At 37.1% G+C, this 13,967-nt stretch overlaps 1 protein-coding gene across 1 annotated transcript in view; it reads left to right on the top strand.

Annotated features, from left to right (window-relative positions):
• Nucleotides 1-13,967, top strand: part of LARS1 (leucyl-tRNA synthetase 1) — a 73,831-nt gene that overhangs the window by 13,470 nt on the left and 46,394 nt on the right. Inside the window, exons 5-12 of the mRNA XM_047086494.1 lie at nt 2,315-2,452; nt 6,825-6,986; nt 7,529-7,641; nt 8,325-8,388; nt 9,809-9,876; nt 9,981-10,206; nt 12,622-12,709; nt 12,795-12,871. Of these exons, the coding sequence (XP_046942450.1) occupies nt 2,315-2,452; nt 6,825-6,986; nt 7,529-7,641; nt 8,325-8,388; nt 9,809-9,876; nt 9,981-10,206; nt 12,622-12,709; nt 12,795-12,871 (936 nt within the window). The remainder of the gene's footprint in view (nt 1-2,314; nt 2,453-6,824; nt 6,987-7,528; nt 7,642-8,324; nt 8,389-9,808; nt 9,877-9,980; nt 10,207-12,621; nt 12,710-12,794; nt 12,872-13,967) is intronic.

Raw genomic sequence — 13,967 nt, 5'->3', positions numbered from 1 at the left:
TGAGGGAGACACAGAATCTAAAGCAGGCTCCAGGCTCTGAGCTGTCAGCACAGAACCTGATGCGGGGCTTGAACCCACGAACCGTGAGATTATGACCTGAGCCAAAGTCGGGCGCTCAACCAACTGAGGCACCCAGGCGCCCCAGGTCTAAGTGATTTCTCAGTAATTTTTGTATCTCTATTGGTGACCTTACATATTGATATTTCTGTTTTCAAGTTAGATAATAACTATTAACAAGTATTCATGACATACATAGAGTAATAAACAGTTTTTTAAATGTATAATACTATTTGTTTTAGTTGTATCATATTTTGATCATGTTTGCAAATGTCTTCGTTTGTCATAAATTTATATTAGAAATAATTCTCAGTAAAGAAGGGGCCAGACAATTATTGTCAAAAGGATTCCTTAAATGTAAGAGGGTTGGGAAATTTAACTTCCCATTTCTTTTGCTTCTCCAACCTTTTATTTTGAAAAATGTCAAACCTGCAGAACAGGTAAAAGGATAGAATGAACAGCCATATACCCTTCACTCATAGTTACCGAATATTAACATTTTCCATAATTCCTTTGGTTCTCTTAATGCACATGTAATACATGCATACTTTCTTTTCTCTGTTTCTGTGAACTCACTGAAAGTAAGTTACGCATATCATGCTGTGTTACCTCTAACTACTTTAGCATGTGTCTTTTGAGAACAAAGGCATTTTATACATCATCACAGTTTCATTATCCCCTCCAAGAAATTTAACATTGATGTAATATTAGCATCTTCATCTAATCTCTAGTCAGATGTTTCCAGTTGTCCCAAAATGTCCTTTCCGGCCTTTTTTTTTTTACTTTGTGTGTTGTCGGTCACACGTTGCATTTGGTCATTAGTTCTTTTTGGTTTCTTGTAGTTTGTCATGACGTTGATGTCTTTGAAGAGTGTATGCTAGTTATTTTGTAGAATGGTCCATAGTCTGAATTTTCTGATTGTTTCTTCATGATTACATCTGGGTTAAATATTTTGACAAGAATACTACATTGGTGAGGCGTAAACCTCCCATTGTATCACATCAAAAGGCATAGAATGGCACTTTGTCCCATTTTAATGATGTTGAGCTAGTAACTGTCAGATTTCATTCTGAAGGTGGGTTAGTGAAAAGTAATCTGCAGATGATACTTTGGGAGCCTTTGAATATCTGGTTATCCAATAACCCAGTGGTTTTAGCATCATTTGATGCTTCTTGTCTGCTTCACTTATTGAATAAGTGTTTATAAAATGGTGACTTTCTAGTTGTGTCATTCTTTCCTTATTAGTTAACTGAAATTCTTCTGCATGGAAGAGTCCCCTTCGTTTTTAAAAGTCATAATCCTATATTTGCATTTTTCTCTTAACTTTAACTTGATGTCATCTTTGTGTGTGTATATATATATATATATATTACATATATATATACATATGTATACATATACATATATAATACATATACTATATATGTACGTGTATATGCACGTACATAATATATATACATATATAATATATATGTATGATATGTGTTATATGTGATATTATAGTGTAATTGAGAGGAGCTGGGGTGGAAAGCCAAAGTTCATGTGTTATCTCTGTAGCTTGCTAGATTTATAACTTTTGGATAAACCCCTTCATCTCTCAAGTGTGTGTTTTCTAACTAAATACCTGTCCTATCTACGTCGGAAGGTTGTGATGATGATGGTGATATAAAATAGTAATCTTTAAATTGATAAATGCTGTGATTCATATTGTTATTCAAAATGATAACGCTATGTCTTACGTTTTTCTCTTAAAAATTTTTTTTTTCATGTATATTTTAGTTTTGAGAGGGAGACAGAGACAGAGTGTGAGCAGGGGAGGGGCAGAGAGGGAGACACAGATCTGAAGCTGACTCCAGGCTCTGAGATGTTAGCACAGAGCCCAACGCAGGTCTCAAACTGGTGAACCACCAGATCAGGACCGGAGTTGAAGTCGGATGCTCAACTGACTGAGCCACCCAGGCACTTCATGTCTTATGTATTTTTGAACTTTTAATGTCTAACAAAGTACACTACATTAAGAACTTTGAGTGTTGAATAAATGCTTGCTGAATAAAAGCAGTAAAATACTAATGTATAAATTAGTGAATTTTGAGGTACATGAATTTTATCATGTGAGTTTTCTATTGTGATCCACATGTGTATAGGTGTATTGCAGAAAATTTCAGAGTCAATTTTAGTTGGCTGTAAAAATATCAAAAAATTCAAATTGTTTCTACCTCAAATTTTGAACTTCACTCTAATGTTGTATTTGTTATAGGCATGTGCTGATAAACTGAAAAGAGAAATAGAGCTTTATGGTTGCCCCCCTGATTTTCCAGATGAAGAAGAGGAAGAGGAAGAAATCAATGTTAAAACAGAAGATGTAATAATTAAGGATAAAGCCAAAGGAAAAAAGGTTTGGTGGTTAATAATATTTATTTTGGTTGAAATTTAAAATTTTTTTTTTTTTCAACGTTTATTTATTTTTGGGACAGAGAGAGACAGAGCATGAACGGGGGAGGAGCAGAGAGAGAGGGAGACACAGAATCGGAAACAGGCTCCAGGCTCTGAGCCATCAGCCCAGAGCCTGACGCGGGGCTCGAACTCCCGGACCGCGAGATCGTGACCTGGCTGAAGTTGGATGCTTAACTGACTGCGCCACCCAGGCGCCCCGTGGTTGAAATTTTATATTTGTCTGATTTATATTTGTCTTTTTTTTTTTTAATGTTTATTTACTTTGAGAGAGTGTGCATGGGGGAGGGGCAGAGAGAGGCAGGCTCTATGCAGTGAGCACAGAGCCTGAGGCGGGGTTTGATCTCACAAACCATGAGATTACAATCTGAGCCGAAATCAAGAGTCAGACGCTTAACTGACTGAGCCACCCAGGTGCCTTGTCTAATTTATCTTTGTATTTTCAGGACTTAGCACATAAAAAGTACTCAGTAATTTTGAAAAAGTAACAAAGCCAGAAGTTATTTTTCTGACTTTTTGATGGCCCTTTCCCCCCCTTTTGCTTTTTTCGGCAATAAATTTTAGATTTAGAGAAGAATTGCAAGGTAGAGCGGAGTTCCCTCATGATCCCCTAAGTTCCCCTAAGGTTACATCTTATATAACCATGTACAACCCTGAAAGCTAAGAAATTAACATTTGAACAATCCTATTTACTGAACTACAAACCTCATTTGACTTTGAACAGTTTTTTCATTAACACCCTTATTCTGTTTGCAGGTCTAATCCAAGATTCCACATTGCATTTACTTGTCACATCTCCTTAGTATGTCTCCGTAGTCTCTTCCATCTTTGTCTTTCTTGATTTTCACACTTCTGGAGAGTGCTGGTCAGATAATTTATAGAATGTCCCTCAATTTGAGTTTGTTTAATGCTTTCTCATGAGTCATGAGTTGATTGAGAGGTGACATGTCCTCCTCATTGCATCGTATCAGTGAGCGTATGATATTGGTATCTCATTACTGGTGATGTTAACCTTGATCATTTGGTTTAGGTGGTGTCTGTCAGGTTTTTCTACTGTAGGGACTCCATTTTCCCCCTTGATTTGTATATATTTTGAGAGATACTTTGAGGCTATCGAAATAGTACTATTTATTTATTTATTTATTTATAATGTTTATTTATTTTTGAGAGACAGATCATGAGTGGGAGATGGGCAGAGAGAGGGGAAGACACAGAATCCGAAGCAGGCTCCAGGCTCTGGGCTGTCAGCACAGAGCCTGACGCAGGGTTCGAACCCATGAACTCTGAGATCGTGGCCTGAACCGAAGTTGGACGCTTAACCGACAGCCACCCAGGCGCCTCAATATCTTCTTTTTAAATATTTTCTCATTAATTTTAGCATTCATCTGTGGATCTTGCCTACTTGCTATAGTTATTACTGTGTTCTTTTTTTTTTTTATGTTTGTTTATTTATTTATTTATTTTTTATTTTTATTTTTTATTTATTTTTGGGACAGAGAGAGACAGAGCATGAACGGGGGAGGGGCAGAGAGAGAGGGAGACACAGAATCGGAAACAGGCTCCAGGCTCCGAGCCATCAGCCCAGAGCCTGACGCGGGGCTCGAACTCACGGACCGCGAGATCGTGACCTGGCTGAAGTCGGACGCTTAACCGACTGCGCCACCCAGGCGCCCCTGTTTGTTTATTTTTGAGAGAGGGAGAGAGAGAATTCCAAACAGGCTCCACACTGTCAGTGCAGAGCCTGATTTGGGGCTAGAACTCATGAACTGTGAGATCATGATCTGAGCTGAAATCAAGAGTCAGATGCTTATTTGACTGTGCCACCTAGGCACCCTATTACTGTGTTGTTCTAATAGTGATTTTCCATTTCCCTCATTCTTTCTCCATTTATTACCTAGAATTCTTCTGAAAAGAATAGTTGTCCTCTCTTCCCCAGTTACTTATTTATTCAGTCCCTTTTTATATCGGTATGGATTCATGCATATTTATTTTATTCTTTGGGTTATACTCCAGTACTCTCCAGTGTTTTGGGGGTTGTTATTGTAATTACTCAACTTGTTCTGATTTTGGTCATTGAGAGTCTTTTATGCTGGCTCCTGTGGCTATCTGATATGCTCCCATCTTTTTTCTTTTCTTTTTGAAGCCCTTTATTATTTTCTGGTGCCAATATACTACAGCTTTGTCTTATATTTTCCCTGTTCCAGCTCTGGAATCAACCACATCCCCAAGGAGGCCTGTTTCCTTTAGTTGAGAAATGGTATTTAGAAAACTAAGTTCTGAATGCTAGGTATACTCATTGTAGCTCCTTTCAGTAGAAAGAGGAAAGAAATATATGTATTAACCCTGGTAACCCACATATATGCACCTGTCTATAATAGTTCTTTATCTCTATATATGTTTGAAAAGTTCTTACTGTGAGGCACCTGGCTGGCTTATTTGATAGAGCATGTGACTCTTGATCTTGGGGTCATGAGTTTGAGCCCCACAGTGGGGTTAGAGTTTACTTCAAAAAAAAAAGAAAAGTTCATACTGATAACTTTGGCTCCCTGTTAGCACCATAAGGCTCATTCTAGCATTCTCCTTTTGCCAATTTGTGACTTCTTTCTCTGACATTGAGAAATCTGGCCCTCATTATTTATAGTATATGATATATTTAATCCTAGTCTACTGGTAGTTCAGAACTGCTTAACCCATACTCCTGGGAGGAACAGTTTTACCAACTAAAGTACAGTGTTTGTATATACTTTTTGTCCTTAGAATCTAGTCAACATATTCTTTTCCAAAGTTACTTCTTTTTTTTTTTTTTTTTTTTTTTTTTTTTTTTTTAGTAAGCTCCATGCTGAACATGGGGCTCTTGAAGTCAAAGTCCCTGAGATCAAGTTGCATGTTCTACTGACTGAGCCAGCCATGCACCCCCCCCAAGTTGCTTTTATTTATTTTTTAAATTGTTTTTATTAGTTATTTTAAAAACACATTTTTTTTTTAATGTTTATTTACTTTTGAGACAGAGATACAGAGAGTGAGCAGGGTAGGGGAAGAGAGAGAGGGAGACACAGAATCTGAAACAGGCTCCAGGCTTTGAGCTGTCAGCACAGAGCCTGATGTGGGGCTTGAACCCACGAACTATGAAATCATGACCTGAGCCAAAGTCAGACGCTTAACCGACTGAGCCACCCAGCTGCCCCTTTATTAGTTATTTTTGAGAGAGAGAGAGTGTGAGCAGGGGAGGGGCAGAAAGAGCAGGGGACAGAGAATCTGAAGTAGGCTCTGTGCTGACAACAGTGAGCCTGATGTGAGGCTTGAACCCACGAACCATGAGATCATGACTTCAGCTAACGTCGGGTGCTCAATCGATTGAGCCACCCAGGTGCCACCCACTCCCCGACAAAGTTACTTCTAAAACTCCTTTTTTTTCCACTCACTTCAAAGTGTGGTTGTATCATATATTAATAATACTGTTTGATACATTTGTCACAGTCTGCATTTCATCTTTGGTTCCTCCCATATCCTGGTTGATTTTTTAAACAAATGTATATACAATAAAATTCAATCTTTTTAGCAGATAGTGGTGTTGGTTTGACAAACACATGGAGTTGTGTTTCTTTTTTTTACTTTTTTTTTAAATGTGTGTTTAATTTTGAGAGAGTGAGACAGAGTGTGAGTGGGGGAGGGGCAGAGAGAGAGGGAGACACAGAATCCAAAGTAGGCTTCAGGCTCTGAGGTGTCAGCACAGAGCCTGAAGCAGGGCTCAAACCATGAGATCATGGTCCAGCCGAAGCTGGACTCTTAACCGACTGAGCCACCCAGGCGCCCCTGGAGTCGTGTTTCTAACCCCACAGTACCATACAGAGCAGTTCTATCACCTCCCAAATTCCTTCCCTGTCTTTATAGGTTTATAGTTCAACTCCTTTACCCACCTCCAATGCCTGACATTTGGTTGCCTTTTTGATATTGGTAAATATTAGAAGAGGACAAAACTCTTGTCAGTAGCTTATTCATAACTAAAAAAGATACATATGGCATTAGGAAGAAGGCAATCGAGCTTGGTGCTGACATCTTATCTTTGATGATAATTCTTTATGGTTTCAACGATTTAGTTACCTCTGGTGTCAAGGACTTAATATCAGACTGTTCGGTTTGACAGACAGAATAGCACATCTCAATTCGTTAGTAATCTGACATATCAACAGTATGTTTTGGAATAGAAAAATTACTACTAAATGGGATTATTTACTTAAAATGATTGTGGTCCTAGAATTTGGTAATCATTTGTTGGTTGGTACTTGATGGAGTTTGTTTTTACTGGTTATTTTCAGAGTAAAGCTGCTGCTAAAGCTGGATCTTCTAAATATCAGTGGAACATTATGAAATCCCTTGGTCTGTCTGATGAAGAGATAGTCAAATTTTCTGAAGCAGAACATTGGCTTGATTATTTCCCACCACTGGCTATTGAGGATCTGAAGAGAATGGGCTTGAAGGTATGTCCATCACCCCTATAGTTTAAGAAAATATGAAGAACACATTTGTATTTATGTGATTTCTGTGAGTTTGGACCATCTCATAATTTAGAATAATTTATTCCACCTGTATTCCAGTAATGAATTAGTTCTGTTATTGTTATGGGCCTTGATGTAAGCAACAAAGTACTTTAATATTTGTTGTATTGAAAATGTTTTAATATGTTAGCAATTAGTAGAAGGGAATTCTGTTCAAAGACTATGAAGAAGGCAAAGGTTAGTTTGTATATTTAGGAATACACAAAGGTGTTATTTAAATGTTCCTTCTTATTATAATTTCTATATGTTATATGAATGTGTGCTTAAAAACTTAAAAGTTAAATACAAGTTAATATAATTATAATATATATTTAATAGGTGGAACCTGAATATTGTTTTCCTTTTAATGTTCGATATAATTTTAAGTTGGAAAATAAAGAGTGGAAGAGTAAATAATTGGTGGGAGTTTTTATTCATAGAAACTATACACATTTCTCAAAAATCACGTATTTTCTTTTCTGTAGGTCGACTGGCGTCGCTCCTTCATCACCACTGATGTTAATCCTTACTATGATTCATTTGTCAGGTGGCAGTACTTAACATTAAGAGAAAGAAGTAAAATAAAATTTGGGAAGCGGTGAGTTTGTCGTCCTTCAGGATAATAAAGCAAAAATTTCACTCTGCGTTGTAATTCAGTGCCCGATAGATAGCTTCTTTTTTTCATTATCCTTTCTCTTCTTATAACTTTTTTCCTTTTTGTTCTCATGTCTCCTTTGTTTTCCTTTTTGTCTTACCAGCATTTTAGTGTTTTACCAGCGTTTAATGTCTCTGAGCTGCTAAAAAGAGGGAGAATAGGAGTATTGGCTGTTATGATCTCCCTAAAGATTCTTTTCAGTATTTTCAGTCAAGCAGAAAAAGAATTTTATATATGTGTTAGTTTATCTACTTTTTCCATAAATTGTTTAAGATTCTTCCTTGATTCTATGGATTAATTAAAAACTATGTGTGCTTCATAACTGAATTTATATTTTAGAATCTGTTTCATACCTACCGGCACAAAAAGAGACACTTCGAATCTGTTTCATACCACCAAGCCAAGACCGGTGCATAGTTTTCAGGGGTATTACCTTTAATGAAGGCAGAAAGCTTTCATTAAATAGGCTGGCCACTACTCATAAAAGCATAAATAATTGATGTAGACATTTGTTCAGTTAAAAGTTTTAGTTAGAAGAAATATTGTAAGATATTAGCAATAAAGGCAAATACATTAGGATAAAACTTGTATATTATAATATTTGTCACTTACTATTTATTTTTTAGGTATACCATTTATTCTCCAAAAGATGGACAGCCTTGTATGGATCATGATAGGCAAACTGGAGAGGTAATTATTTGTGACATAGAGTAGCTATTATAATAATTCTCACTATGGCCATAGAGTTTACGAAATAGATCAGGAACCTAAAAATCATTTTATTTCAGTGCTGAGGTGTATTCTGGTGGCTGTGAAGAGGGAAACAGAATGTTACTGTAAGATTCTGTGTCTTGTCTAAGACCTTGTTACTCCAAAGGTGGTCCTAGGACCAGCTGCATCTCATCTGCTTGTGAGAGAAAAGCACATTCTTGGGCCTCATCCCCAAATTGCTGAATAAGAAGCTCTGAGGGTGGAGCCCAGGAATCTATCTTTAATAAGCTTTCAGTATGACTCGCATGTAGGCTAATGTTTGAGGAGCGCTCCCTGGAGAATACACTGCTCTAAAAAGAGAGATGGGGCAAGGTAATGAGATATGTGGCTAACTGATGTACACAGATTCCATTTATACTTGCTTTGATCATGTGCTTGCTTATTTCTAAAGTACTTCTAGCCATGCATGACATCAGTTCATTCTACATTCCTTAGTAACATTATTCTTTGTAATACTTGAGTGAAGCCAGGGTCATTTGCCTAAAGCTGTGGCACAGTAAATCAACAACAATGCCAGAATCTGAACTTAGGATTCCGTATGAGTGCATCTTCCTTTGTTACCATCTTTGAATGCATTTGTAGTCTAGCGACTACTTTTCGAAGTTTGCTTTCAATTATGGTGTAACTTATCTAACAGAAATGAGAGTTGATCAAAATTTTGAATTCAGAAGACCCAGTTTACTGACTGTATTAACTTTTAATATGGTCAACACCAGCAGTATCCTAAATTCCAGTAGTATGCCATAGTTTTTCAAAGCATTTTACTATTCATTTGTCTTATGTGTTCTTTGGGTAAGTCCTGTGTGAGTCACAGTATGGTTATATTACAGTTGAAGGAATGAAGTCTCAGAGAGACTTTGTCTCCCTTGGATCAAGATATTAGTAACAGCCCAAGCTAGGTTTTGAATGCTTGTGCTCTGGCCCCTGGTCCAATATATTTCTATGATGCCTGCTCTGGGGGATTGTTTGATTACATATTCTGACTCCCATTTTGGTAAACACCGTTTTGGGTGATTACTCTAAGTCACTTTTTCCCTCCTCATTCTTCACTCTCAAGTGCATTCTTAGCAAACTGTCCTTACTTAGTAGAGTCTGGGGCTCCTTTACTAGTTCTGATTTGGTGTGGAGTGGGAAGGTGGTCTTTCAAGTCACTTCTTACACCTTAGACATTATGGGAATACAGTCAGCTCCCTACTGGCTGACTCCTCCTTGTAAGAAAGAATTATTCTAACAATGCAAGAATCCATCTAAGAAATTTGAATCCGATCTCTCACTTCTATGTGTGGGTTTAATTCAAGTCTTTTTTCTTCTTAAGGTTTGGTTTTGTTTATTTGTTTAGGGTGTGGGACCTCAGGAATATACTTTAATCAAGTTGAAAGTGCTTGAGCCGTACCCATCCAAATTAAGGTAGGTTCGCTGCAGAGTTATTACATTATCTTTTTGAAGTAACAGATAGATGCAATAGAATTCACAACACTTTTTTGCGTAAACATATATTTTTTTCTTCTTAGTGGCCTGAGAGGGAAAAATATCTTCTTGGTAGCTGCTACTCTCAGACCTGAGACCATGTTTGGACAGACCAACTGTTGGGTTCGCCCTGATATGAAGTACATTGGGTTTGAGACGGCGAATGGTGATATATTCATCTGCACCCAGAGAGCCGCCAGGAATATGTCATACCAGGGCTTTACCAAACACAATGGAGTGGTGCCTGTTGTTAAGGAATTAATGGGAGAGGTGAGTTGGGTAGCAGATTTTTAATTTTAGTGCTTAAATTTAGAGGAACATTTTATCCATGACACTTAAGAGCATTGGAAAATTCATTTTAATTGAGGAATACATGCAATGTGTAAATCGTTAAGTTCAGTATTTTGGTGCAGTTTTATTACATGTGTACACTCCACCCTAATCAAGATACAGACCAGTTCCAGTAGTCCAGAAGGTGCTCCCACGTCCATCTTGCAGTCAGTACCCACCCCTCTTCCACAAAGGTAACCACCACTCTGCTTTTAGTCATCAAAGATTAGTTGCTGTTCTTGAACTTTACGTAATTGAATTATATAATCTGTACTCTTTTGTGTCTGGCTTCTTTTGTTCAACATTAAGTCTGTGAAATTCATACATGTTGTGTGTAGTAGACTTGTTCTTTTTTTATTGCTGTGGAATATTCCTTGTGTGACTATATCACTATAGCATTTTTGACTCGTATGTTTCAGTTCAGTAAGTATCTGTTTGAAAAATATAGACAGTTCTCCCCGAGAGATTTAATGGTTGCAGTGGAATATAATTACCTGTGTTTCTGGTATAGAATTGCAGCTGTTTGTTTTTCTGAAGAATCTTGGTTGATGGTAACTAAATCTGGACGATTATATAGCTTTTATTCTTACACTTTATTTACTTACCAAAATTTCAGAGTATATTTTATTAAACCCTTTAATAAATGCTAATCTTAGGTATCTTGATAAATCACATTTTCAAATTTTTTTAATGTTTATTTTTAAAAAAATATTTATTTTTGAGGCGAGACAGAGTGTGAGCAGGGGAGGGGTAGAGAGAGAGGGACACACAGAATCCGAAGCAGGCTTCGGGCTCTGAGCTGTCAGCATAGAGCCCAACGCGAACCGTGAGATCATGACCTGAGCCAAAGTCAGACGCTTAGTTGTCTGAGCTACCCAGGTGCCCCTCTTCCTCTTTTTAATATACAGATGGCAATATATTTTGGGGCGTCTGGCTGGCTTAGTCAGAAGAGTGTGTGACTCTTAATGTCAGGGTCCTGAGTTTGAATTCTGCACTGAGGGGTAGAGATTACTACAAAAAAACCCAAAAAACAAAAAACACAAATGGCAGTATACTTTATCACATTTTTCTGCATCTTGCTTTCTTCTTTTTTCTTTTCCTTAGCTATGTCTTGGTATTTGCCTTGTGGGTGCATAGCTTCCTTATGTCTTATGTTTTGCAGCCACATAAGTAGTCCATTGTGTGGCTGTACCACAGTGTATTTAACCATTTTCTATAATGCACATTTGAATAGATTCCTGTTGTTTTCTGTTACAAGCAGTGCTGCCACTTCTCATCAGCTGTTGGAGTTGTGTCTGAGAAGTTTTTAGGAATAGTGTTAATAACACAGATTTTTCCTGTTACTAGTGCAATTTCTTTCCCTGTAAATTTGAACAGATTTTGGAGTGAGGAAAATGGGTGATATAAATTAAAAAACAGCTTTTAGCCCTTAAGACTGTTACGATATTTAGCCTTCACCCACGTGACTGTAAGTTCCATAAAAGCAGTTTCTCTTTGAATAAAGTGGGCCGGTGGGAACTGTGTGGAATTGAGAACTGCAGTCTTTAGCTTAGTTTTGAGAGTATGGGTTCAGTATTGTTGAATGTTTGGATTTTTTTTAAGAGAAACTAGATGTATGTTTTTCATACAGTTTGTCTTCCTAATCATTGTTGTTTTTTTTTTTTAAGTTTATTTATTTATTTTTATTTGGAGAGAGAGCTAGAGAGCAAGTTGGCGAGGGGCAGAGAGAGAGGGAGACAGAATCCCAAGCAGGCTCTGTGCTTTCAGCGCAGAGCCCTATGTGGGGCTTGAACTCACTGTGAGATCATGACCTGAGCCGAAGTCAAAAGTCGGATGCTCAACCAACTTAGCCACTCAGGTGCCCTGCTAATCATTGTTTTAAATGGATATACAGTATTTTATTTTGTTTATATCTCATATTTTGTTAAATGCTTTTTCTATCACTTAAATTTTAGCTGTTTCCAGGTTTTGCTGTTGTAGTTAACACAGCATTGGGTAGACTTCTCAAAGAAAAAACGTTTTTTTCTTTTGAGGTAAATTCCTAGGACTGGCTGGATCTAAGTTGTGTGAATGTTTTTGTGTCTTGCTATGATTCTTACATCGTTTTCCTCAAGGAGTACAATGCCACCAGCAATGTATTAGTGTGTTAATTTCCTCACCACCTTATGACATCACGTTTGGGAATTATAATTATTTACAACTATTTTTAGTCTAGTGTGTATAAAAGAATGAGTTTGTTTTACTTCATGTATTTTTTAATGTTAGCTTCTCAGGGCTTAAAAATATTAACACTTTTAAATTTGAGTGAGTAAAATAAGTTTTTTCACCTTTTATGCTGATCTTTTTGTTGCACAGGAAATGCTTGGTGTGTCGCTTTTTGCACCTTTAACATCTTATAAGGTGATCTATGTTCTTCCAATGCTCACCATTAAGGAGGATAAAGGTAAAGAGTTTCTTTCTTTCTTTCTAGAAATACTTTGGTGATTGCATTCTGTTGTATTAATTAATTCCATACTTTCTTGTATAAGGCACTGGTGTGGTCACAAGTGTTCCTTCTGACTCCCCTGATGATTTTGCTGCCCTCAGAGATTTGAAGAAAAAGCAAGTGAGTATCTGAGTTTCATGTTGTTATTAATTCTTTATCATCTCATTATGTACCATTGAACCAACTATGAAATGAAAAAGCTATCATATCTTGGAACTGTTATCTCCTTGTTTCTATATGTGTATATATTTGAAACATAATATTTCACAGAATTTTTAAGACTTCTAGAGTTTAGGTTTACAATAAATTGGAGAAGAATGTAGAGAGATTCCCCTTGTTCCCACACATGCACAGCCTCCCCCCTTATCAACATCCCCCACCAGAGTGGTGCATTTCTTACCATGGATCAACCTACATTGATGCATTATAATTCCCCAAAGTCCATAGTTTACCTTAGGGTTCACTCTTGGTGGTGTATATTTGGGTTTGGACAACTGTATAATGACATAGATTCATCATTATTATATCATATAGAGTATTTTCGCTGCCCTAAAAGTCCTGTGTGCTCTTTTTGTTCATCTCTTTCCCCTGTGACCATGCTGTCAGTGCAGAGCCCCATGTGGGCTCGATCTCACAAACCATGAGATCATGACCTGAGCTGAAATCAAGAGTCGGATGCTTAACTGACTGAGCCACCTCGGTGCCCAATGTCTTTTAATTCTTGGTACTGTCTGTTGCAGAGCAGCTTTTAACTTTAATGAAGTTTGATTGTTATTTCTTTCACGGATTAGGTCTTTGATGTTGTATCTAAAAAGGCACCACCATACCCATGGTCATTTAAGTTTTCACCTACGTTAGCTTCTAGGAATTTTATAATTTTATGTTTTACATCTAGGTCTGTGATCCATTTTGAGTTAATTTTTATGACAGTGTAAGCTCTATGTCTAGATTCATTTTTTTTTTTTTTTTTTTTTGCACCTGGGTGTCTAGTTATTCCAGTAACATTTGTTGAAAAGACTATCTTTGAATTATTGTATTGCCTTTGCTCCTTTGTCAGAGATCAGTTGACTCTCTTTATGGGCTCACTATTTTGGTGCACTGAACTATTTGTCTCTTCTTTCCAGCACTACACTGTCTTGATTACTGTAACTTTATAATAAGTCTTGAAGTCAGATAGTGTCCGTTCTCCAATTTTTTTTTTTTTTTAGTACTGAGT

The sequence above is a fragment of the Lynx rufus genome, unplaced genomic scaffold (genome assembly GCF_022079265.1).
Source record: "Lynx rufus isolate CCGP_SWC_20201006 ecotype Redwood Valley unplaced genomic scaffold, mLynRuf1.p SCAF_1, whole genome shotgun sequence".
NCBI lineage: Eukaryota > Metazoa > Chordata > Mammalia > Carnivora > Felidae > Lynx > Lynx rufus.
This window is presented reverse-complemented; position numbering and strand designations above follow the sequence as displayed.